Source organism: Lampris incognitus, chromosome 3 (assembly GCF_029633865.1).
Source record: "Lampris incognitus isolate fLamInc1 chromosome 3, fLamInc1.hap2, whole genome shotgun sequence".
NCBI lineage: Eukaryota > Metazoa > Chordata > Actinopteri > Lampriformes > Lampridae > Lampris > Lampris incognitus.
Genome location: NC_079213.1, coordinates 30,279,087 through 30,301,664, shown reverse-complemented (window position 1 = coordinate 30,301,664; position 22,578 = coordinate 30,279,087). Strand labels below are relative to the sequence as shown.

Below are 22,578 nucleotides of genomic sequence, written 5' to 3'. Positions count from 1 at the left end.
AAGTGACTAGAATTTAATTCATTATATACATCGAATCTACTTTCGGTGCAAGCGAAACTATTTCAGTTAATGGTATGATAAACTAGGCTAGAATAAAACTCAACTTGTCGTTTTATTTGTTCATTAATACAAACGTAAATTCTCCAGAACGCGCGGCTACCTCATTTATCTGGCAGCCCGAGATGTTCGGACGGCCGCTCCTCCATCCTGGCATTTCCCTCCATCCTGGTCCTGCCGAAGTCCCCGGACCAAAAACAGGAAGTAAGTAGCCGAATCAAAAGTAAAATTCACTTTCTGTTCGGTCCTTGAGGCCTACTTACGGCGCGGTGCCGGTTCACGTCCAAAAAAACCCCCAAAAACCCTTCAGCCAATCACACGATTAGACGGCAGGACAGTGTCACTCTCATGTCGTAGCTTCACCCTGTGTACTAACTAACATGGCGCCGGAGACTTTTCGTCTTTCTTTCAGCCGACTAGTTTGCTGGGCTCCGTCGGTAAAGCGTGTGTGCGGTCCGCCGGCGGACGGTCCTACCGCGTCGTTCCGTGCCGGTGCCTGGCTCCGCTGCGCGGCAGTGAGCCGCTGGTCGTGTTGACCCGACGCTCCGCAGTGGGGCATCTATCCTCTTTCTGCAGCTACTGCTGCTGCAGCTGCTGCATCACACACCTTGCAGGACACACAGCAGCTCTGTATGAAGAACAGGGTGCACATCTCGTCATTCCTGCATGCACGGCGCCCTTCACTGTTATTGATTAATTTTATCGAACAAACAAATTTTGAAAGTTCTTTCACTATCGATTTTTTTTGGTAATGATATGGTATCGAAACAATTCAAATAAAACTTTTTAAGGTCCTTATATAAAATTTACACATGTGGCGTTGAAACAGTGAATTCAAGTTGTCATATATTATATATTCAGACTGTCATGATAGACCATGATACATAGGACTTAGATGAGACTTTGGTGTTGCCCTGTTTTAAGTGTATTTGGTCTTGTGTTTCATAGGACACAGATATCAAGTTGAAGTTCTTAGGATTGCTCTCAGTAAGAGCAGCAGCTGCTAGGAACTTGGCACACTGTCATTTAAGACATTAACCCCACAATGAGGGGGGAAAAAAAACAAAATAGGTGGCCTTGTAATTAACTTGCACTTCGCAAAAACCAGTGTCAAATATGTCTGGTGAAAGAATATTTACTTTATCATGTATGTAGTGCAGTCAAGTCAATTTTATTTGTATAGCCCAATATCACAAATTACAAATCTGCCTCAGTGGGCTTTACAGCAACACAACATCCTGTCCTTAGACCCTCTCATCGGATAAGGAACAACTCCCTAAAAAAAAAAAACCCTTTAACAGGTAGAAAAAAATAGGAAGAAACCTCAGGGAGAGCAACAGAGGAGGGATCTCTCTCCCAAGATGGACAACGTGCAATGGATGTTGTGTTTACACAGTTTACATACTACAACATTGAAAGAGTTTTAACAGAATTATTGCAGTCAAACTGTCAGCATGAATAAAAAGTTAACCTTTCATGTTGGGAAGTGTGATAGTGGGTATTTTAACATCTGTAAGTTGTGTTTTGTTCTGTTTTGTACCCAAATGAAGTCGTTGTTCCTCCCACTGTCATTCTGCAACCAGTGCCCCATCCCACTTCCACCACAGTTATTCTGTACATAATTACCCTGATATATAAGACTGCAAATGAGGGATTTTTTTTTAAACTCATCAGGCACAAAAATCAGTACTGGGAATCAAGGAGCGGGTTGATATGATCTTTTCTTTGCTAGGTAAATCATGAGTGCAGGAGCGGAGGATGAAGAGGATGTGCCATTAGAAGAAGTCAGCTCAGTTACACTCACTCAGGACAGTGATGGAAGCATCATACTACACTGCCCTCCTGATGGTGGGTCACAACACGGCACACACTTAGCACAACTACACATCCTGCAGACACATCTTCTTTATCTCTCTGTCTCGCTCTCAATTTTTGTGCATATTGTCTATTTGTTTCTGTCTACCATGATTTCCTATAATACACTTTAATTCACACTGATTTGTCAAACTATACTCACAATCTGAAAAAAAACACAAGTACACACAGTGTCATAGATGCAAGCTAGAAGACTTTGGCCTTCCTTGTGCTCACTGGAGACCTGTAAAAAAGGGCTTTATGTGTTTCTGTATTGTATTTTATGGAAAGGTTGAGCTTTGAAGGTTCTTGACCCAACACAGGATCCTCACCCTTTTTTAGAGTCTATGGCTGTGAATACTCCAAGTCTTTACAATGATGAAACAAGATGTTTTATGTGGAAACTAATAACCCAACGACTGTTAGTGAGGTCATATTTATATAAAGGCAATGTTTCACCGTTTCAAACCCTTACATGTTACAGTTCAGAAAATTATATGGTATGAAATAGCTCTGGCCCTGTGATGGCCTGGCGGCCTGTCCAGGGTGTCTCCTCGCCTGCCGCCCAATGACTGCTAGGATAGGCTCCAGCGTCCCTGAGAGCAGGATAAGCAGTTTGGATAATGGATGGATGGATGAAATAGGGTAGGAAATAGGGTAGGAAGGGTGGAGGTCTCCTCATGTGTCCTCTGATACACATGGAGCCCCTGACTGCTTCTGTTCACCTGCCAGTCGCAGGTTTCTTCTGAGGAACATATGTTCAGAGGCTCATGCCCTTTCCCCCAGATCCACCCATAGTTGTTCAGGTGCCCCACCACGTGTTTTTTTTTCTCCCCAATTGTATCTGGCCGATTACCCCATTCTTCCGAGCCGTCGCGGCCGCTGCTCCACCCCCTCTGCCAATGCGGATGCGGGGAGGGCTGCAGACTACCACATGCCTCTTCCAATACATGTGGAGTCACCAGCCACTTCTTTTCACCTGACAGTGAGGCATTTCGCCTGGGGGACATAGTGCGGGGGAGGATCACTGGTCCCCCCCCCGAACAGGTGCCCTGACTGACCAGAGGAGGCGCTAGTGCAGCGACCAGGACACATACCTGCAGACGCGGCCAATTGTGTCTGTAGGGACGCTCGACCAAGCTGGAGGTCCACCACATGTTTGAGTCACTTCTTGCAATGTTGGGACACATTACCCTTGCCAGATGCCCACCTAGAAGTACCACCAATTGATGTATGAAGCGCAAACTTCAGCATTGGTCTGCTAGAGTATTAGTCCAGTACACCACCATGCCTCAGCTATGTCTTCTCTGTTCTTTATTGGTGATTAAAACTGAAAATGAGGTCATTTACTGTTTGGATCACTGACACTGCCAAGACATACAGTGAATGTAATTGATTGCAGTGCTTCACATTCAGTTTGTGAGAGTACACATACCCGACAGATGGCTGTTTTTGTATTTCAAACAGAGCTTTTCACCATGTTTGTGTTGTTCCAACAACATCCCGTTCACATTCCCTGCGTCTGTTGACCAGCAAGAATGAAGGGTGGGTTGGACTATTTTGTCAAAGCAGAAGATAATCAAAAACTAATTAAATGAATCAGTAGATAGTGTTGAAATTTGTCTCGCTGCACAGCCACAACTATCTAGCATCTCTTCCCAGCGCTCATCGCCTGCTTTCATACAACACTGCCCAAGAACACACCTCCAGCGCTAGCAGTGTTTCTTTGAGAGGTCTACGGTAGACAGGGGCCCTTATTCTGGTTATGTCCAGTCGACATGAGGCTTACAAGGACATGTTTTAATAGTTGCAAGCAGCTCAGGGTAGGAGTGGAAGTGGTACGATCCATCCTACTGGGACTTGCAGGGTGAACAGAGTTGTTCGTTTTACTGATGTAAATCGCTTTTTTTCCCCCCACAAAACACAGATGCGAATCTGTGTTTGTCTCCGTTCTAGACTTCACTCAGTTTTATAGGATGCTGTGCATGTGTGTGTTTGTCTACATGCATGTGTGGGTGTCTGTTTGTAGATGCGGACGCTGAACCCATCAGGAAGAAACTGCGTCTCACCACAGGAGAACAGGAGGACTCTGATGCACCACAGTTCTCAGTTGTAACGCTGCCAAGTGAGACTCACACACACACAGCTCTTATTTATAGTCATCTCTCACCATCTCGGGGAAAGGGAGGGGGGGCATAAACACTAAAGGTACTGACATATACCAGACCTGAGTCATATAATGGGTATGTTCAAATAACTGGAAGGGATTATTTTAGTGACTGATGGTAAGGATTTGCCATATAAGGCACAATAAGGAAATATCTCTGGTAACTGCTGTTTATTCATCTGGTCAGTCTGTTTCTTTGGGATTGATAAATGCTTGGACCACATGTTCTTTGTCCCGGTGCCATAATCCCGCTGGCACACAAAACATGTTCAACCAAATGCGGAAATTTATCTGGTAATCCTGTTGAACAGAATAATATTCAGCTGATGATAAATACCAGCCAGGATGACTGTTGGAACTGCCGGTTTGCATGGGCTAGCAGTGAGCTTAGCCTGCCCCACTTCCGTGTCCTGTCAGACCGCCCTCAGTGTTTCCTCTTCGGGCACAGCTCCGGTCAGGGCCGTGGTCCTTGAGCCCACAGGACGCAGCAGACCAAGCTCCCTCAGCCAATCCAACGCCAGCTCTCCCAGCCAGACACCTTTGAGACACCTCCCCGCACTCCACACGACGACACTAAAAACACAGTCAAGGCTCGGCGAGGCCGCCGCCAGACCGCCCTCGGTGTTATTGGAACTGCCGGTCTGCATGGGCTAGCAGTTAGCTTAGCCTGCCTCACTTCCACGTCCTGTCAGACCGCTCTTGATGTTACCACTTCGGGCAGGGCTCCACGCAGGGCCGTGGTCCCTGGGCCCACAGGATCCAGCACCAGCTCTCCCAGCTATCAAACGACGACAAACTTAGACACAGACGTGGACAAAAACACTGCATGGACAGTACTGGGTGAGGCCGCCACAAACATGAATTCACGCCACCATCTTCCCATACCGGTACTGGGTTAGGCCACTGCAAACATTAATTTACGCCACCATCTTCCCACACCGGAAGCGGCATGCAGAACGCCAATTAAGGATAACATTTAAAGATAAAGATGAAAACCATAATTTCTTTCCCTCTCTCCTTGCATTTTTGGCTGTACCGCTACAGCAACGCCAGCCCGACACATGCGGTTGTCCATGACTGAGTGCCTGAGTGAGTGATGGAGTTTCACCATTGGTCGGACGGCCGAGTTGGAGTTTCCCCATTGGCCGTTGCTCTTTCAAAATGAATCGGCGCCAACAGTTTTCTATTATGCCGTCAGCTGTTTATGGAACTGATGTCAAAACAGCCACTTTTTAAATGTAGTCACGCAAAAACAGCCGTTTAATAAATGTTGTCGCGGTCCTGCCATATACTAAGGTTTTAACCTAGTCTTATTCTTCCAAGTTTCAGGGAATGACGAGAGCTTTGAGGTGACGATGACTGCCACAGCGGACAGTGACCTCACGGAGGAAGGTGTGGCTCAGATTCAGGTAAGAAAAGAAGTGTCCGTCCTTTCTCTCTCTCCTTTTTTCAAGAATCAAGAACAATTTATTGTCATTTCTATCATGTGCTTGAGTACACAAAAGAAACGAAATTTCGCTCCACCAAACCCCCAGCAGTGCAACACAAAAGATAAAAACATATCCAGATTTCCAAAACACCACCAAAAACAGAGAAAAAAAAGCAGGAAAAAAAAACACAAACCGTTAACAACACAGTCCATTCAGTGCAACACAGTCCAAAAATTCCACTGTCCGGATAATGAATGCCAGCCAGGATGACTGTTGGAACTGCCGGTCTGCATGGGCTAGCAGTTAGCTTAGCCTGCCCCGCTTCCGCGTCCTGTCAGACTGCCCTCGGTGCTTCCTCTTCGGGCGGTGCTCCAGACAGGGCTGTGGTTCTTGGGCCCACAGGTCACAGCAGACCAGGCTCCCTCAGCTGATCCAATGCCAGCTCTCCCAGCCAGACACTTTCGACAACCTCCCCGAACTCCACACAATGACACAATTGCAGATATAGACAAAACCACTGCACAGTCGACGCTAGACGAAGCCGCCGCCAGACCGCCTTGGTGTTTCCTCTAGCGCACAGCTCCAAGCAGGGCCGTCCACAGGACGCAGGAGACCAAGTTCTCTCAGCCGATCCAACACCAGCTCCCCCAGCCATCAAACCAAAAAAAATTTTAAATTGAAGATCAAAATAAAAACTTCACACGATGACACAAACTTAGACACAGACGTAGACTTGGACAAAGACACTGCATAGTCGGTACTGGGTGAAGCCGCTGCAAACGTGGGTTCCCGCCACCATCTTCCCACTCTTCCTCTCTCTCTCTCTTTCTTTCTCTCTCTCTGTCTCTCTCTCTCTCTCTCTCTCTCATGCTCATCCTTAAAGGCACCAGTTATACTGTTTTGATATTAGACCTCATTCAACAAGCAAATTTGCTTGAAAATACCTTCGATCAATGTTCGTTATCCTTTGCTGAATTTTGAGTCATACATTTTCTCATGTAAAGTTTTTTTGGCGTGTGTGCATGTGCTGGTATGCATGCATGTGTGTGTGCGTGCGTGCGTGCGTTCGTTCGTTTTAAGATTTTGCAGGATGATGAGGAGTCCCTCTCCCCTCATCAGAAGACGGAGAACGTGTCTCCAGTCAGCCAGGCCTGGTTTACTACTAAAGAAGACAAAGACACGCTGGCTAATAAAGGTAAACACGTTTACCAGCAGACCACTGTTACCATCCATTACCCAAATAATGGATGGTAACAGAGTGGACCACTTTGTTACATTGTTGCAAATTCTTCTTTATAGTTTTATTCAGTCCGACTCTGTTCCAGATAGACGGGGTGTGCCACATGAGTGCCAACTCAAGACAATGAATTTTATTTTTGGTTTATAGGAACAATAATGGTTCTAATACTTTTTTTACACAATTGTTTGTCTTGCTGTGATTTGTCTTGTTGTGGTTTGTCTTGCTTTACCTGGTTTTTAAGTAGCTGATGACTGGAGACCAGCCCAAACATGATAGCTGGACGTTCTTTCTGTCTCATCAGCATTCATGCTATTACAGACAGACATGATATTATAGACAGACAGGCAGACCAGACAGGCAGACAGACAGAAAGACAGACGGACACAGGCAGATAGACAGACATACAAGCAGACAGACAGACAGACACAGGCAAGCAGGCAGACAGACAGGCCGACAGACAACAGATAGACAGACAGACAGGCAGATAGACAGACAGACACAGACAGACATACAAGCAGACAGACAGACAGGCCGACAGACAACAGACAGACAGACGGGCAAGCAGATGTACAGAAAGACAGACACAGATAGGCAGGCAGGCAGACAGACAGACAGACAGGATGTCAGGATATTTTCATCTAGTTTTAAGAATCAGACTTTCCATTGTTTTCCGTTGGATCAGACTGTGTTGGTAAACATGTTTGTCTCATTGTACTTGGCAACATAATTCAGTCCCAGGTAATAAACAATATAGACTTGATAAGATAGTACACTGTGAATACACAATAACCTCACTCTTCATCTAGCAAGTAACACTCAGCAGTCTGTTGCTAAAAGCTGAGATATTTTTAACTTATAGCGCCTGCTGCCACATACAGTAAAACATATTAAAAACTCTCAGGGGAATATGCACAAGCACATTTTTTGATCGGAAATATTGAGGAGAAAAGTAAGTTAGCATGGGGACAAAGTATTCCTAGATGTCCACAAGATATTTGGTCATCTTGGTCCGAGCCATCTGTTGTTAGTGGCATCCTGGCCCCATCCCGTCATAAAATCCAGTGGATAACCATATTGTGTGTTTCGTTTTATTTCGGACTTTCATTGAGTCACATCTTGCTGTTGTTTAGGTCACAAGTGGAAACAAGGTATGTGGTCCAAGGAGGAGATCGACATTCTCATGAACAACATTGAGCGCTATGTAAAGGTAGGCATCGAACTCTGACTCTTCTACTGCTTCATTTATCTTAATGTCTGTCAAGCACAAGATGTCAAGTGCTGTGCTGTACATGCAGTGACATTTTTTTTCGTGTGTGTGTTTGTATGTGTGTGTGTGCAGGGCCGGGGCATGGAGGACCCAGCAGAGATCATATTTGAGATGTCAAAGGAGGAGAGGAAAGACTTCTACCGCAGCGTTGCCTGGGGTTTAAACCGACCGCTATTCGCCGTTTACAGACGAGTGCTCCGGATGTACGACAACCGCAACCATGTGGGGAAGTAAGTCCACAAAATAAGGTGGAGGAGTTGTCATACGTTGATGAGCAAAGTTGGCTGTAAACAGTGTAAGTTTATATAGATAGGACTCGAAGGAATGGCTGAAGACTTATGAATGTGGTCCAGAATGGGCCTGAGATTGTTGTCAGTACTGTAACTTTCAGATGAGTGTCCATATCTGTTGACATGACTGTCATTGTCATTTCATTTCATGTACTTGTGTACATGAAATTAAACGAAATATTGTTTCCCCCAGCCCACAACAGCTCAATACAAAGACAAAAACACATATCCAAAAACTGCAAGAACACATGTACCCACACTACAAAAAAAAAAAAGGACTGTCTAAGAGAACAAACAACAGCCAGGATGACTGTCGGAACTGCTGGTCTGCATGGACTAGCAGTTAGCTTAGCCTGCCCCGCTTCCGCGTCCTGTCAGACCGCCCTCAGTGTTTCCTCTTCGGCCGCAGCTCCGGTCAGGGCCGTGGTCCTTGGGCCCACTAGTTGCAGCAGATCAGGCTGCCTCAGTCAATCCAACGCCAGCTCTCCCAGCCAGACACCTTCGACACACACCCCTGCACTCCACACAGTTAGTGTGTCAGTTAGGTGTGTATGGTGTGCTGAAGTCAGTAAATAGATGCAGATTTCCTGTTTGCCAAAGCAGAGCGGTGAACGTCCTATGCTGCGTAGCTTAATAAATACATATACAATAATAACATAATACAAACACACTCACATGCATTCACAACAGTTTCGTAATTACAGATGAGCAACACTCCAACGACACCATATTCCTCCTGGGTTAAAATCCCGCTGCCAGTCAACATCGTCTGTCTTCTGTCTAATCCGTCCTCACTTTCCATTCACTTCCTTCACCGGCTGCCCGTAAGCTGTGTAACACAACAGACTTGCTACTCTTTGTTTTGCACTAATTTGTTGTTTTAATTTTCGTAAGGTATACTCCCGAGGAGATAGAGAAGCTAAAAGCGTGAGTAAAACTTGAATATTACCTCCTTAAATAAAGGACAAAATATGTTATGCATGTTACTTTACTTGCATGTTTTTATTTAATAATTTAATATTTATAGTGTGTGTGTGTGTGTGTGTGTGTGTGTGTGTGTGTGTGTGTGTGTGTGTGTGTGTTCAGGCTAAGGCAGAAGCATGGTAATGACTGGGCCACTATAGGAGCAGCTCTGGGTCGCAGTGCCTCGTCAGTCAAAGACCGCTGCAGACTGATGAAGGACACATGTAATACAGGTACAGACTGATGAAGGGCACATGTAGTACAGGTACTGATGAGTGAGTGTGTGTTTGCTTGCCTTTTGGTTTCCTCAGAATTTCACTATTTCCTGTTTGAAATTCAAACTATACAATAACAGGACAGTAATGGGCAGCACGGTGGCGCAGTGGTTAGCGCGGTCGCCTCACAGCAAGAAGGTTCTGGGTTCGAGCCCCGGGGTAGTCCAACCTTGGGGGTCATCCCACGTCGGCCTCTGAGTCGAGTTTGCATGTTCTCACCGTGTCTGCGTGGGTTTCCTCCAGGTGCTCCGGTTTCCTTTCACAGTCCAAATACATGTAGGTCAGGTGAATCGGCCCTATTAAATTGTCCCTAGATGTGTGTGTGTGTGTGTGTGTGTGTGTGTGTGTGTGTGTGTGTGTGTGTGTGTGTGTGTGTGTGTGTGTGTGTGTGTGTGTGTGTGTGTGTGTGTGTGTGTTGGCCCTGTGATGGACTTGCGGCCTGTCCAGGGTGTCTCCCCGCCTGCCATCTAATGGCTGCTGGGATAGGCTCCAGCATCCACGTGACCCTAAGAGCAGGATAAGCAGTTTGGATAATGGATGTAATGGATGGAAATTCAAACTTCCAAATGTAAACCAGAATGGTAAAAAAAAATGTTTTATCCAGTTTTTTTCGGTGTTCAGAAGTCTTGTGCTGCTCCACTAAGCGTGGTCATCTCTAAAGTCGGTGAATTGAACCATCTATAGTAACGAATTCTTCTGTTGTTTTGTTTACCCTCCTCTTTGGGTATCAGGTAAATGGAGTGAAGAAGAGGAGAGGCGGCTCGCCGAGGTCGTGTACGAGATGGCAGGGGTGTCGCCTGGGGTGGCCGTCACAGGGGGCGTGTCCTGGGCGTCAGTCGCCGATCAGGTCCGAACGCGCTCAGAGAAACAGTGTCGGTCAAAATGGCTCAACTACCTTAACTGGAAACACAGCGGCGGCACAGAGTGGACGAAGGAAGATGACCTGAACTTAATATGCAGGTAGAGAGGGAAAAATGTACAGGTAGGGAGGGAAAGGTGTGTGTGTGTGTGTGAGTGCGAGTGAGCAAGATGCATGCATGTCTGCCTGTACATAACTCATCAGTTCTACTTAGGAGGAAAAACGTACTGAGTGTGTGTGCAGTGGGTGTGGGAGTGTGGAAGTAGGTAAGGATGTCCATTGTTAACATCTATATTACGTCTGTCATTTATCAAATGTACGTTCACTACATAGGATATTGGAGATGGATGTGGAGGATGAGAATGAACTGAAGTGGGAGAAGCTGGCCGGCGGGTGGAGTAGTGTCCGATCCCCCCAGTGGCTACGGTCCAAGTGGTGGAGCATCAAGAGACAAGTAGCCAATCACAAGGACATCCCCCTAAGCGGTACACACCTCTACTGTGTCTTCTAGTATTTATGTTGGATTTTAGGTAATCTCTCCCTTATTGTACCAATAAGTCTTTACATTTGTTCCTTAGTTTGAAAAACTGCTTGCTTACATTTTGTGTTGAAATGAAGAAGTATCAGTGAAGGCACACTTCTACCCCAGTGTTCCAGTGGAGTCTAGTAACACCTCAACGCCATCTTGTTGTCCCCCACCCATGATGCATTGATCAGCTTCCACAGTTAGCTTAGCAAAGCACTGTAAATCTTCTGCCTGTGTCATATGAAAAACATACTGGCCAGGGTGACAAATTAATGATTTTTTTTTTTTTTGCTTTCTTCATTGCCTATACTTTTTGTCAGACCTCCACTGTGTGGCAGACACGTGGTACTACAGTGTGACAAACCAACAAACTAGCAAACAGACGGAGACAAAGCCATAGCAGACGCCCCCCCCCAACCCTCCGGTTTCATCGGGGTGGGGCACAGCCAATCATTAGAATGAGACTGAAGTGCAAATGTAGTCTTTTTTTCCCTTGCAATGCCAGGTAAAAGAATCCGCTTCACATAAAAAATAACATTCATAAAGTGTGTGTGTGTGTGTGTGTGTGTGTCCTGTGTGTCTGTCTGTCTCCCCAGTCTTACTGAAAGGTCTTAAAGAACTGATGGAATCCTCCCAAACAACAGGAACAGGAAGTCCCTCCTCCTCTCTCCAGATCCGAGTTACGCGAGTGGAGGAGAGCAGCAACAACCCCACCCCCAGCTCTGTCACCGCCCTCCAGATCCCCGTACAGATTCCTCTCCAGATCACACACATGGGTAAGAGACATTGTCAGTCTGTTCAGCTATAGCAGGGGTCGGGAACCTTTTTGACTGGGAGAGCCATAAAAGCCAAATATTTCTAAATATATTTCATTGAGAGCCATATAGTATTTTTAACGTATAATAAATTAAATATGTCTTACTTTTAATGCGACTTCTGGTGCTGCAAGGTTTTGCTGATGGCCTTGTAGTCTGGTTCATACGTGGTGAGGTTGAGCTTCATGCAGGCGTTGAGGCTTCCATCAGTTAAACGTGAGCGTAGGTTGGTCTTAATGTTCCTCATATGCGAGAAAGACTGTTCACATGCATATGTAGAGCCAAACATGGTCAATACGGCAATACTCACATGCTGCATTGTGTGGTATGTCACAGGAAGCTCGTTCCAAGTTTTAAGAATCAGCTGGTCTTCAGGTTGAAGATTTTTAATTTCTGTCCACTTGTGTTCCCTCGCCAGCTCTGCTCGCTGTCGCGCAAGACTTTCCAACTCTCCATTAAGTGACTTGAACTTACTCATCCACATGTCTGATGCCTTCAGGTCAGCAACTTCCAGCTCAAAGTCTCCGATAGAGACCCCGGGGATGCATGTCAGGTCGATTTTGTCCACTGCACACTCATGTGGATGAGTGATGAACTTGAAAAGACCAGTGCGCGCACGAAATTCTCCAAAACGTGCTTTGAATGACTGCAGGAGATTGAACGTAAAGCCAGCTAGCTGCTGGAGATCCAGATGTTGAGTGGAGTCACTTGCTAAGCATGCATCTCTAAATTGTTGCAGTCTTTCAAAGTGCAGAAGACGACCTGTTTCAATGTCCCTGAGAAAGACTTCCAGCTTGCTTTCAAATGCAAACACTGCTTGTTGAAGGGATGAGATTGTATTTCCAATACCTTGCATTTTCACATTGAGCTGGTTCAGATGGCCAGTTATGTCCACGAGATAGTGAAACTGCAGGAGCCAGTCAGTGTTGTCTAGCTCAGGATGCTTGACGCCTTTCATTTCAAGAAAAGTCCGGATTTCACTCAGGCAAGCTGCAAAACGGCTGAGCACCTTCCCCCTTGACAACCAACGCACGTTGCTGTGTAAAAGCAGACCGGGATAATGATTCCCAACTTCTTCTAACAGAGCTTTAAACGGGCGATCATTTAAAGCTCGGGCAACAATAAAGTTGACCACTCGAATGACCAGAGACATCACCTCGCCAAGCTCCTGGCCACACGTCTGAGCGCAAAGCGCCTCCTGGTGCAGGATGCAATGAAAACTTAGGATGGCTCTCTTTTCATGTTCACGGAGAAGCGCTACAAATCCTTTGTTCTTCCCCAACATACAGGGTGCACCATCAGTACAGACAGAAATAAGTTTATCCATCGGTAGTTTTTTTTCTTTAGCAAACTCCATGAAAGACATGAATAAATCCTCTCCTCTTGTTGTCCCTTTCATTGGCAAAACAGCCAAGCTTTCCTCACGCAGTGTGTCACCTGCAGCATACCTGGCAATGATACTGCACTGAGATAGATGGCTAACGTCTGTTGACTCATCTAACGCGAGAGAAAAGTATGTCCCGGCGTTTATGTCCTTAATTTGTGTTTCCTCGACTTGATTTGCCATCATGATGCTACGATCGTGCACAGTTCTTGCTGACAGGGGCATGTCTTTTATTCGTTTGATTATCTTGTCTTTATTTGGGAAGTCATCAAACAGTTCATTGGCCACATCAAGCATGAATGTTTTGGCATACTCGCCATCTGTGAATGACTTTCCATTCCTTACTATTGCCAAAGCCCCCGCAAAGCTAGCGGAATTCCCGTCACCTTGCTTGGTCCACACACGTAGTTGCTGCTGACTCGTCTGCACTCTCCGCTGTAGCTCCTCGCATGCCCTTTTCCTGCTGTCCCCCGCTGGATATTTCGATACAAATGAAGCATGGTGCGTATCGAAGTGCCGCTTTATATTTGACCGTTTCATCGATGCAATTTTATCATTGCATATTAGACATACCGCAGATCCTGCTCTCTCCACAAATGCAAATTCCTCTGTCCACGCAGCCTGGAATGCACGGTAATCATCGTCTTTTTTTCTTTTCGCCATCTTTTCCGTTACAAGGGTTGAAGCGGATAAACTAGTTGGCTATCTGATAAAATTGATTTCTTCACCTTTACAATGACCCGGACATGCTCGCGAGCCATTGGTTCCCGACCCGACCCACGGGTGACCCGTGACCCGTGAAATTTATCTTCAAAACTAATTTCTGTTTACTTTAAAATGACACAGTATTATTAAGAAATATCACAAGTATTTTAAAATCAGTTCCAAACTGATTTTTTTGAAAAAAAAATAATTTTCAACTCAAAATTGTCTGGGAGCCATATGCCGTCACCGGAAGAGCCATATATGGCTCGCGAGCCATAGGTTCCCGACCGCTGAGCTATAGCATTTTGCATTTGTTGAACTAAAAAGTGCCGTGTGTGTATTTCCTGTGTTGGGGGATGTGTAACGCTTCTTTCTATCCCTCTATCTCATCGTCAGTTTCTCTGACCCTTATCCACTCTCCTTGTGTTTATCTGTGTTTCAGCCTCAGACAGTTCTACAGCAGTTAGCGACAGTGAGACCATCACACTGAACACGGGTGCCCTGCAGACCTTTGAGATCTTACCTGTAAGGAGAAAAAGCACACACACACAGGCACACATACATACAAATATATATATATTAAAAAAAAATCTCCCTCTCACCCTTTTTTGGGTGATTTGTGTCTTCCTCAAGGGAGGGTCCTCTACCAGAGGCCTGGGAGTTTGAGGGTTCTGTGCAGTATCTTAGCTGTCCCTAGGACCGCACTGTTCTGGGCAGAGACCTCAGATGTTGATCCTGGTCACAGCCCCTAGTGCTCCTATTACCACTGGGACTACTGTGGATTTCACCTTCTACATCCGATCTAGTTCTTCCCTCCACCTTTGGTATTTCTCCAGCATCTCATGTTCTTTCTTCCTGATGTTGCTATTGTTCAGGATTGCTACATCAATCACTACTGCTGTCTTCTGTTCCTTGTCGGCCAGCACAATGTCTGGTGGTTGGTTAGCCAGTTACCTGCTTGTCAGTCTGGAACTTGAAGTCCCTCAGGATCTTAGCTCTGTCATTCTCAACCACCTTTGGTGGTGTCTCCCATTTGGACTTGGAGACTTCCAGTCTGTATTCAGTACAGATATTCCTGCACACTATCCCAGCCACTTGGTTATGCCTTTCAGTGTACGCTTTCCCAGCTAGCATTTTACACCCTGCTACTAAGTGATGGACTGGCTCAGGGGTGTCTTTGCACAGCCTGCATCTTGGGTCTTGTCTGGTGTTGTAGACCCCTGCCTCAACCCATCTGGTCCTGAGTGCCTGTTCTTGTGCTGCTATGATCAAAGCATGTGCTGTGCAGTCCAGCCTTTTCTAGCTACTGGTAGGATTTCTCGATATCAGCTACGTCTTCTTTCAGTCGATGGTACATCCCATTGAGGGGCTTGATCTTCCATAATACTTACTCTTCTTCTTCTTCCTCTACACTCTGTCTTCTGCTGCCTGAGGTACTCACTCAGCAGTTCATCCTGGGGTGGCCCTCTCTCTGATGTACTCATGGATGTTTCTTGTTTCATCCTGGTAGTGGTCCCGACACTCATAACCCTCGGCCCCCATCTTTTTGCTTATTGTACTGTGTCAGGCTGCTGGACTTCAGGTGGAACCCTCCGTGCATTGTGAGGAGTTTCCATGTCTGGATATCTGTGGCCTATATCTCCTCCTTATGCCAGTTTATTATTCCAGCTGGGTATCTAATGACTGGTAGGGCATGTGTTGATGGCTTGGATTTTATTCTTCTCATTGAGCTGGCTCCTCAGGACCCGCCTCATTCTCTGGAGTTATTTGGCTGTAGTTGACCTCCTTGCTGCCTCCTCGTGGTTTCCATTTGCCTGTGGAATACCTAGGTATTTGTAACTGTCCTGTATGTCTGTTATCCTGCCATCTGGTAATTCAACCCCTTCAGTGCTCACCACCTTTCCTCTTTTTGCCACCATTCAACCACACTTGTCCAGCCCAAATGACATCCCAATGTCGTCGCCGTACATCCTGGTGAAGTGGATTTGCGAATCAATGTCCCGCTCATTTCTGGCATACAGCTTGATGTCATCCATGTATAGGAGGTGGCTGATGGTAACTCCACTTCTGGACCTGTAACCATATCCATTTTTTGTGATGATCTGACTGAGGGGGTTGAGGCCTATGCAGAACAGCAGCAGGGATAGTGCATTACCTTGGTATATGCCACATTTGATGGTTACTTGTGTGATTGTCTTTGAGTTGGCCTGTAGTGTTGTTTTCCACTGCCATATTGAGTTCTTGATGTAGGCTTTTAGTGTCCTGTTGACTTTGTATAGCACCAAACACGCCAGTAACCAGGTGTGGGTCCTTAAATCGTAGGCTTTCTTGTAGTCAATCCAGGCTGTGCTCAGGTTGGTTTGTCTGGTCTTAGAGTCTTGGGTGACTGCTCTATCAGCCAGTAGCTGATGCTTTGACCCTCTGGTGTTCCCAATTCCTTTCTGAGTTTCGCTCATGTATTGACTCATGTGCCTATTCAGCTTAGCTGCTATGATGCCTGACAGGCTCTCCTATGTTGTGGAGAGGCATGTTATCGGCCGGTAGTTTGAAGGTGTTGTACCCTTGTGGGGATCCTTCATGATCAGTATTATTCTCCCCTGTGTTAGCCAGTCAGAGTGAGACCCTGATGTTAGCAGCTAGTTAATTTGTGTCACCAGGCATTCATGAATTGCCATTAGCTTCTTCAACCAGTAGGCGTGAAGCATGTCAGGGCCTGGTGCAGTCTAGCTCTTCACGTTTGAGACTTGTCGTTGGATGTCGGCCACTGTGATGATAACTGGTTCTTGTTCTGGGATATTGCGGTGATCTGCTCTTAGGCTCGCCAGCCACTGGGCATTGGTGTTGTGTGATGCCTCCTTTTCCCATATATCCTTCCAGTATTGCTCAGTCTCTGTTCTGGGTGGGTCTGATGTTTTACCCTTGTTACTCTGCTGCTGGGAGTACACTGGCTAGGCGAACAGGGGTAACTCAAACATGGAATTAACTATAATCCTAAAATACAAATGACCAAATGACTTATTCATCATTTCTGATACTTGGTATATTTGGCCTCCCTTTCTCAGTGAGATAAAACGTAGCTGCATACGTACACGTCATACTGACACCCACCTTGTGATAAGAGAAAAGGTGTGTAAAAGATATATCCATGCATCTCTGTTTTCTAGTCCTTCCACCTGCAGCCCACTGGCACTCCTGGGACCTACTACCTCCAGACAACGTCCAATCAGGGCCTGCCGCTCAGCCTGACCAATAACAGCACAGTTACCCTGACAACAAGCTCCTCCCCCTCCTCACCTGAACACATCATCTTGCACAGCCTCTCGGTGAGCCGTGTCACAGGCTTTTTCCAACCTTTCTGCTTACGCCCGAGCACAAATCAAATAAATAAAAACCTAAGTAGGCAGCACATGTACAATGTGTGCCTCTCCTCAGCCAGTGCACTTCTGTCAAATTTGTGGATAATTAGTTTTATTACTGTTAAACTAATATTTCAGGTTTAAATCAAGCTTTTTATTGTCCTATTTGAAAATCATGTTGATTAAATGAACAGAAACACAAATAGATCTGTCCTGGCCAGAGAAAGAAAAACAAGTTAGTAAACCGATTTGTGAAGCCATCTGTGTCGTAGTCAGTTGTGAAGATTGTATAATTGGTCACCTGGCAACACCTGTGTGTGTGTGTTTTCAGACGGAGGGCCTCTGTTCAAGCGACGGTGTCATCATCCAGACTGTCACCTCGGACCCCGCCTCCTCAGACGCTCTAAGAGAATCACAGCTGGTCGTGGAGATGGAGGGCCAGGAAGACAGGCTAGATGCTACGAGTCTGCTGGTTGGTTCAGAGGACGTTCCTCCAGAGACGAGAGGAGTGGCCACAGACAACTTCCCTGACAAGGTAAAACCCACCGGCCTGCCTTCCTTAATGACGTAGTCCTAAACTCCAGTACACTGATGTTGAGTATTTGAATGTTTCAGAAAAACATCTGGGCAGCAGTTCTCGATAACCACTGTTTCAACACCACAATAGAAGCATACGTTGTTATAGCCGATGTAAACAGTATGTTGTTGTTGTTTTTAAAGTCTACATACTGTGGAGCTTGCGGGTGGCATGGCATCTATTCCATTGCCTACCAACAAACATGGTGATTGCTGGTTCGAATCCCCGTGTTACCTCCGGCTTGGTCAGGCGTCCCTACAGACACAATTGGCCATGTCTGTGGGTGGGAAGCCAGATGTGGATATGTGTCCTGGTTGCTGCACTAGCGCCTCCTCTGGTCGGTCGGGGTGCCTGTTCAGGAGGGAGGGGGAACTGGGGGGAATAGTGTGATCCTCCCACGCACTATGTCCCCCTGGCGAAACTCCTCACTGTCAGGTGAAAAGAAGCAGCTGGCGTCTCCACATGTATCAGAGGAGGCATGTCGTAGTTTGTAGCCCTCCCCGAATCGGCAGAGGGGGTGGAACAGAGACCGGGACAGCTCGGAAAATAGGGTAATTGGCCAAGTACAATTGGGGAGAAAAAGGGGGAAATCCCCCCCCCCCGAAAAAAAAGTCTACATACTGTATTTGTGTGTAACTCTGTAAATCTATGTGCCTCAATACTCGTTGTGTTCATCAGGCTCTCAGCTGCCCCTCAGAAGAAGGGCCAGTGGTGGGTTCTGAGATTGCTGCTGGCAGTGCCGTGCTGATTGTGTCCCCTCCCAACATCAGCAGCACACTGACGGGTAAAACACCCATGCAGTCACACAGGACAGACATATGTTGTACAGTGTATTCACACGCACACACACACACACACACACACACACACACACACACACACACATTCAGGAGCAAATTCGCAAAAGGATGCGTGGCTTTTTTTGGCTGCTGAACCTGCAGAAATAAGACCAAAAAAAAAAAAAAACCTGTTATTCTCAAAACACGTGCAAAGGGTGAAATGCACCCCTAACTGCACTGCCACGCAAATAGTCTCTAAGTGCTCCCGTGCTATTTGCAAGTATTGAAATTAGGTAATATGCACACATTTGGTGCAAAATTGGCCCCTCACTATGTAAATGAGCCTCACTACAAAAAAAAGTCAAACAGCAGCACTAATAATAGCCACACTCAGAGTGAAAATTATTACCGTCTTCAGAGAGTTGGTGGTAACTGGAGTGCATTTATAAGGGTGTCACGCCCAGACTTTCCAGTGACCATGGCAGCGGTGGTTGTAGCCAGGCGACGGCATAGTCGTGCCAGGCGTGCTTGTGAGCGGATATGTCGAAGGAGGATATCACTTTTAATGTAAGTGAGACCGAAATCCTTCGCATATACAGGTTGCCAGGTCAAACAGTTCTTGCTACACTTGACGACATCAGGGATGACATTGAGCCTACCTACTGTGTTCTTGGCACAAAGCCACCGTTTATACTTTGCCACCTGGATAATTGCAATCAGATGCAAAACAAGGGCAAATTGCACTCTTGCAAACTTTATGGGCGCGTTTGCGCTGTGACATCATTAGTGCAGCATCTTGTGAATCGGACGGGGGCAGACAGCGGTTGCAAATTATGCACAATTCATAGCGCTATCGGCGGCCGCAATCCATTCTTTGTGGCTCGCCAATCAAGTCTGTTGTATTCTCCCTCTGTCTTGTTCCTCAGACCCAATCCTTGAAAACCAGGAAGGATCAGACTAAGCCGTGCCCTGATTGGTCGGTCCGGTGACATCACTGACAGTACCAAAGGAACAACTGGAAAAGGAACTTTTTTGGGGGGGGGGGGGTCCCCCTCCTCTGTGTTGCGCTTGATAAGCACATAGCTGCTGAAGGGGTTAACACCACCAGTACTGGGAATATCGTAACCGACAGCAACTCCTCGTCCCATCTGTTTGGAACTGAAGTCAACGTCACACCAGTGCAATTCTCATAGATTCCGTTAGACAACACGCCGCTGACACTTCTTCAGGCTTCAGAGACCTCGATTTTTATATATTTTTTAAATTGTGACTCAAATTGAGACTTGTTGAAGAAAAAAAATCCCACGTGTCCTGCTCTCAAAGCCTCTGGATGCACTGTGAATGGGGCTACATGCTAGCATGGCTAAACTAACACTACCACGTGTGGTCGACACACAAGCCTGGTGCCCTGCTCCTTCATACTTTTAACTACTCTGACTAAAGGGTGTGTGCAACGTTTTGAGGCAGTGCAGGTGGGTAATTACAGCACCTGCAACTCGAGTTTATCGCTGCTATTTCCTGTTGACCCCCACTACATTAGAACCGCTTCTCAAAGTTGCACATGCCTTTTACTGTAGTATGTGGAACGCCTATGGTCCATTAAGTAGACTGCTTTGCTGGCACTGCACCAATACCTCTTTTTAGTACACGAATTGAGAAAAACTGCGCTCTAAGTGTCAGCCGGTACTGAGCCCTGATGAGAACGACGCGTTTTTGTTTGAAGGATATAGTCTTGTACCATGATGCCGTTGAGCAAAAAAATATTTGCATTAAAAAAGGCAGAAAACTGGGTCGCAGGGTGGTGAGGGAGATAGCTTTGCAGTCATTAGGTTGCTGGTCCAATGCTGAAGTATTCAATGCTACTGATGCGCCCCTAAGCAGCACCACCTACACACTGTATATGTAACCACCGCGGGGGGGGGTTCTAGCTGAGCTGCTTGCGTCAAGTGTTTGTGTTCACATCTGTCCCTGTAAAAGTTACCCATACATTTAAGTTCAACATCAGTCTAACTTTACAGCTACTATGGTATCATAGTAAAGGGGAAACGCTGCAATACTATTACCCAGTTTGTTAATATCAGCACAGTAATTTATGTCAGTATTTATATCCATGTTCCCAAGTTTTAAGATATTGTTTGTGTCTCTATGAGCTCATCAGATGCATTACTTAGTCCGGCTCGGTCAGTTTGAAGAGTGCGACGGTCTCGTGACGTTTCGTCGGTCCGGACGGGAAGCTTCCTCCACTTCAACCTACTGGATGTTGACACGCCGAATCTTTTGGTCACACCACTGTTTTACCTGCCGGATGGGTTGAAGTCAACCTTCTCGTGCTTCATTGAACGATGTCCCCCTTTTGCAGGTGTGCCAACCTTCTTTTTTTTTATCAACTTTGTACCATTACAATAAATATCTTCAGATGTGATCGTGTCTTCCAGGAGATTATTCTGCGTGAGACGGCAGTTGGATGGTTTTCAGATGTACAGGTGTGCTGTCAACTCAGACTTATGAGTTCACTAGCAGTCATCTGCTAGTGTATTTCCATACAACACAAGGGAAAAAACTGCCAACTGTGTGAAAACCATTTTCTCAGTGGTGGCAGTGGTTAGCACCATCGCCTCGCAGCAAGAAGGTCCTGGGTTGGAACCCCAGGGTTGTCCAACCTTGGGGGTCATCCCAGGTTGTCCTCTGTGTGGAGTTTGCATGTTCTCCCCGTGTCTGCAGTGGGTTTTCTGCGGGGTGCTCCGGTTTCCCCCACCATCAGAAAGACATGCAAGTTAGGGTTAATACTCCTGTCTGTGCCCCTGAGCAAGGCAGTGGGAAAAGAACCGGAGTTGGTCCCCGAGCGCAGCATGAAGGCGGCAGCCCACTGCTCTGAGCTACACAGATCACAGCTAGGATGGGTTAACTTGCAGTAACTGAATTTCCCCGAGAGGATTAATGAAGGAAACTTAACTTCACTTAGCCAGACACATCTCGTACTGTAAATGAATTAAAAAAAAAAATCAAGGATTTTATACCAAGACTTTTTGTTCATACAGGACCTGCAACTCAAATGTTAACCTTTTAATCAGGTTTTCTTTTCTTATTCTTGACAAGATTAATTGAACCAAACCAGTGCAAACCAAAGTTTTTACTGCTGGCGGGAGATGGGTGCAGGTAGACCAGATACTGTGCTGCACCTGCAGCAGATGAGACGTTGCACGAATTGTTAGTCGGTTTGTTCCAAGCTGTAAGAAGCCAGAGGCTACCAGTTAAACTTATGGAAACACGTTTTTTATGCAAATCAAAGTTATAATAGTGTTTTTCTCTGAGGTGATTGTGCAATCATATCACATGTTTTAGATGTTTATTTATTTTTGCCCCCGTTTTCTCCCCAATTGTACCCGGCCAATTACCCCAATATTCCAAGCCATCCCTATCGCCGCTCCAACCCCTCTGCCGATCCAGGGAGGGCTGCAAACTACCACATGCCTCCTCAGATGCATGTGGAGTCGCCAGCCGCTTCTTTTCCCATGATGAAGTTTCACGAGGGGGACGTAGCACGTGGGAGCATCATGCTACTCTCCCCAGCCCGACTAGAGGAGGTGCTAGTGCAGCAACCAGGACACATACCCACATCCGGCTTTTCCCACCCGCAGACACGGCCAATTGTCTGTAGGGATGCCAAATCAAGCCAGAGGTAACATGGGGATTCGAACCAGCGATCCCCGTATTGGTAGGCAACGGAATAGACCGCTACACTACCCCATGCCTATCAATTCTGCCATTCGCCTCCAGCAGGAAATAACCCTTGTGTTCCCTAGTGAAGGGGGGCTTCTCGCACCTCCTTTATCCAGGTTGTGTGTTTCAGCCTTCACATCTGGTTTTGATCCTGCAGAGATCAGGAGGGGCCGGCGGAGGAAAGCAGCAGTGCTTTCTGGAGCTTGGGATTCCTTCATAGTTTCTGTGTTGAGAGCGGTGTGATGTCAGCTCGCCCAGAGTAAGAAATCTATTAAAAATGCACGAGTGAAACCACCAATGGGATATATATATAT

At 46.3% G+C, this 22,578-nt stretch overlaps 1 protein-coding gene across 1 annotated transcript; it reads left to right on the top strand.

Moving 5' to 3' along the window:
- The first annotated feature begins 234 nt into the window (after positions 1 to 234).
- Positions 235 to 20,953, top strand: dmtf1 (cyclin D binding myb-like transcription factor 1). The gene is made up of 17 exons (XM_056275936.1): positions 235 to 261; positions 1,790 to 1,905; positions 3,941 to 4,036; positions 5,402 to 5,487; positions 6,589 to 6,703; positions 7,879 to 7,955; positions 8,088 to 8,245; positions 9,200 to 9,232; positions 9,392 to 9,501; positions 10,275 to 10,503; positions 10,736 to 10,887; positions 11,525 to 11,704; positions 14,275 to 14,357; positions 16,997 to 17,155; positions 17,520 to 17,723; positions 18,444 to 18,549; positions 19,471 to 20,953. The coding sequence occupies exons 2-17, from the start codon at positions 1,797 to 1,799 to the stop codon at positions 19,503 to 19,505; spliced, it is 1,932 nt and encodes a 643-aa protein (XP_056131911.1). The 5' UTR covers positions 235 to 261; positions 1,790 to 1,796; the 3' UTR covers positions 19,506 to 20,953.
- The last annotated feature ends 1,625 nt before the right edge of the window (positions 20,954 to 22,578 follow it).

Coding starts and splice junctions, on each gene's coding strand:
- dmtf1 (XM_056275936.1), top strand. CDS start 1,797: ATGAGTGCAGGAGCGGAGGATGAAGAGGATGTGCCATTAGAAGAAGTC. Junction 10,504..10,735: donor GACCTGAACTTAATATGCAG/GTAGAGAGGGAA, acceptor TTCACTACATAG/GATATTGGAGATGGATGTGG. Junction 11,705..14,274: donor TCTCCAGATCACACACATGG/GTAAGAGACATT, acceptor TCTGTGTTTCAG/CCTCAGACAGTTCTACAGCA.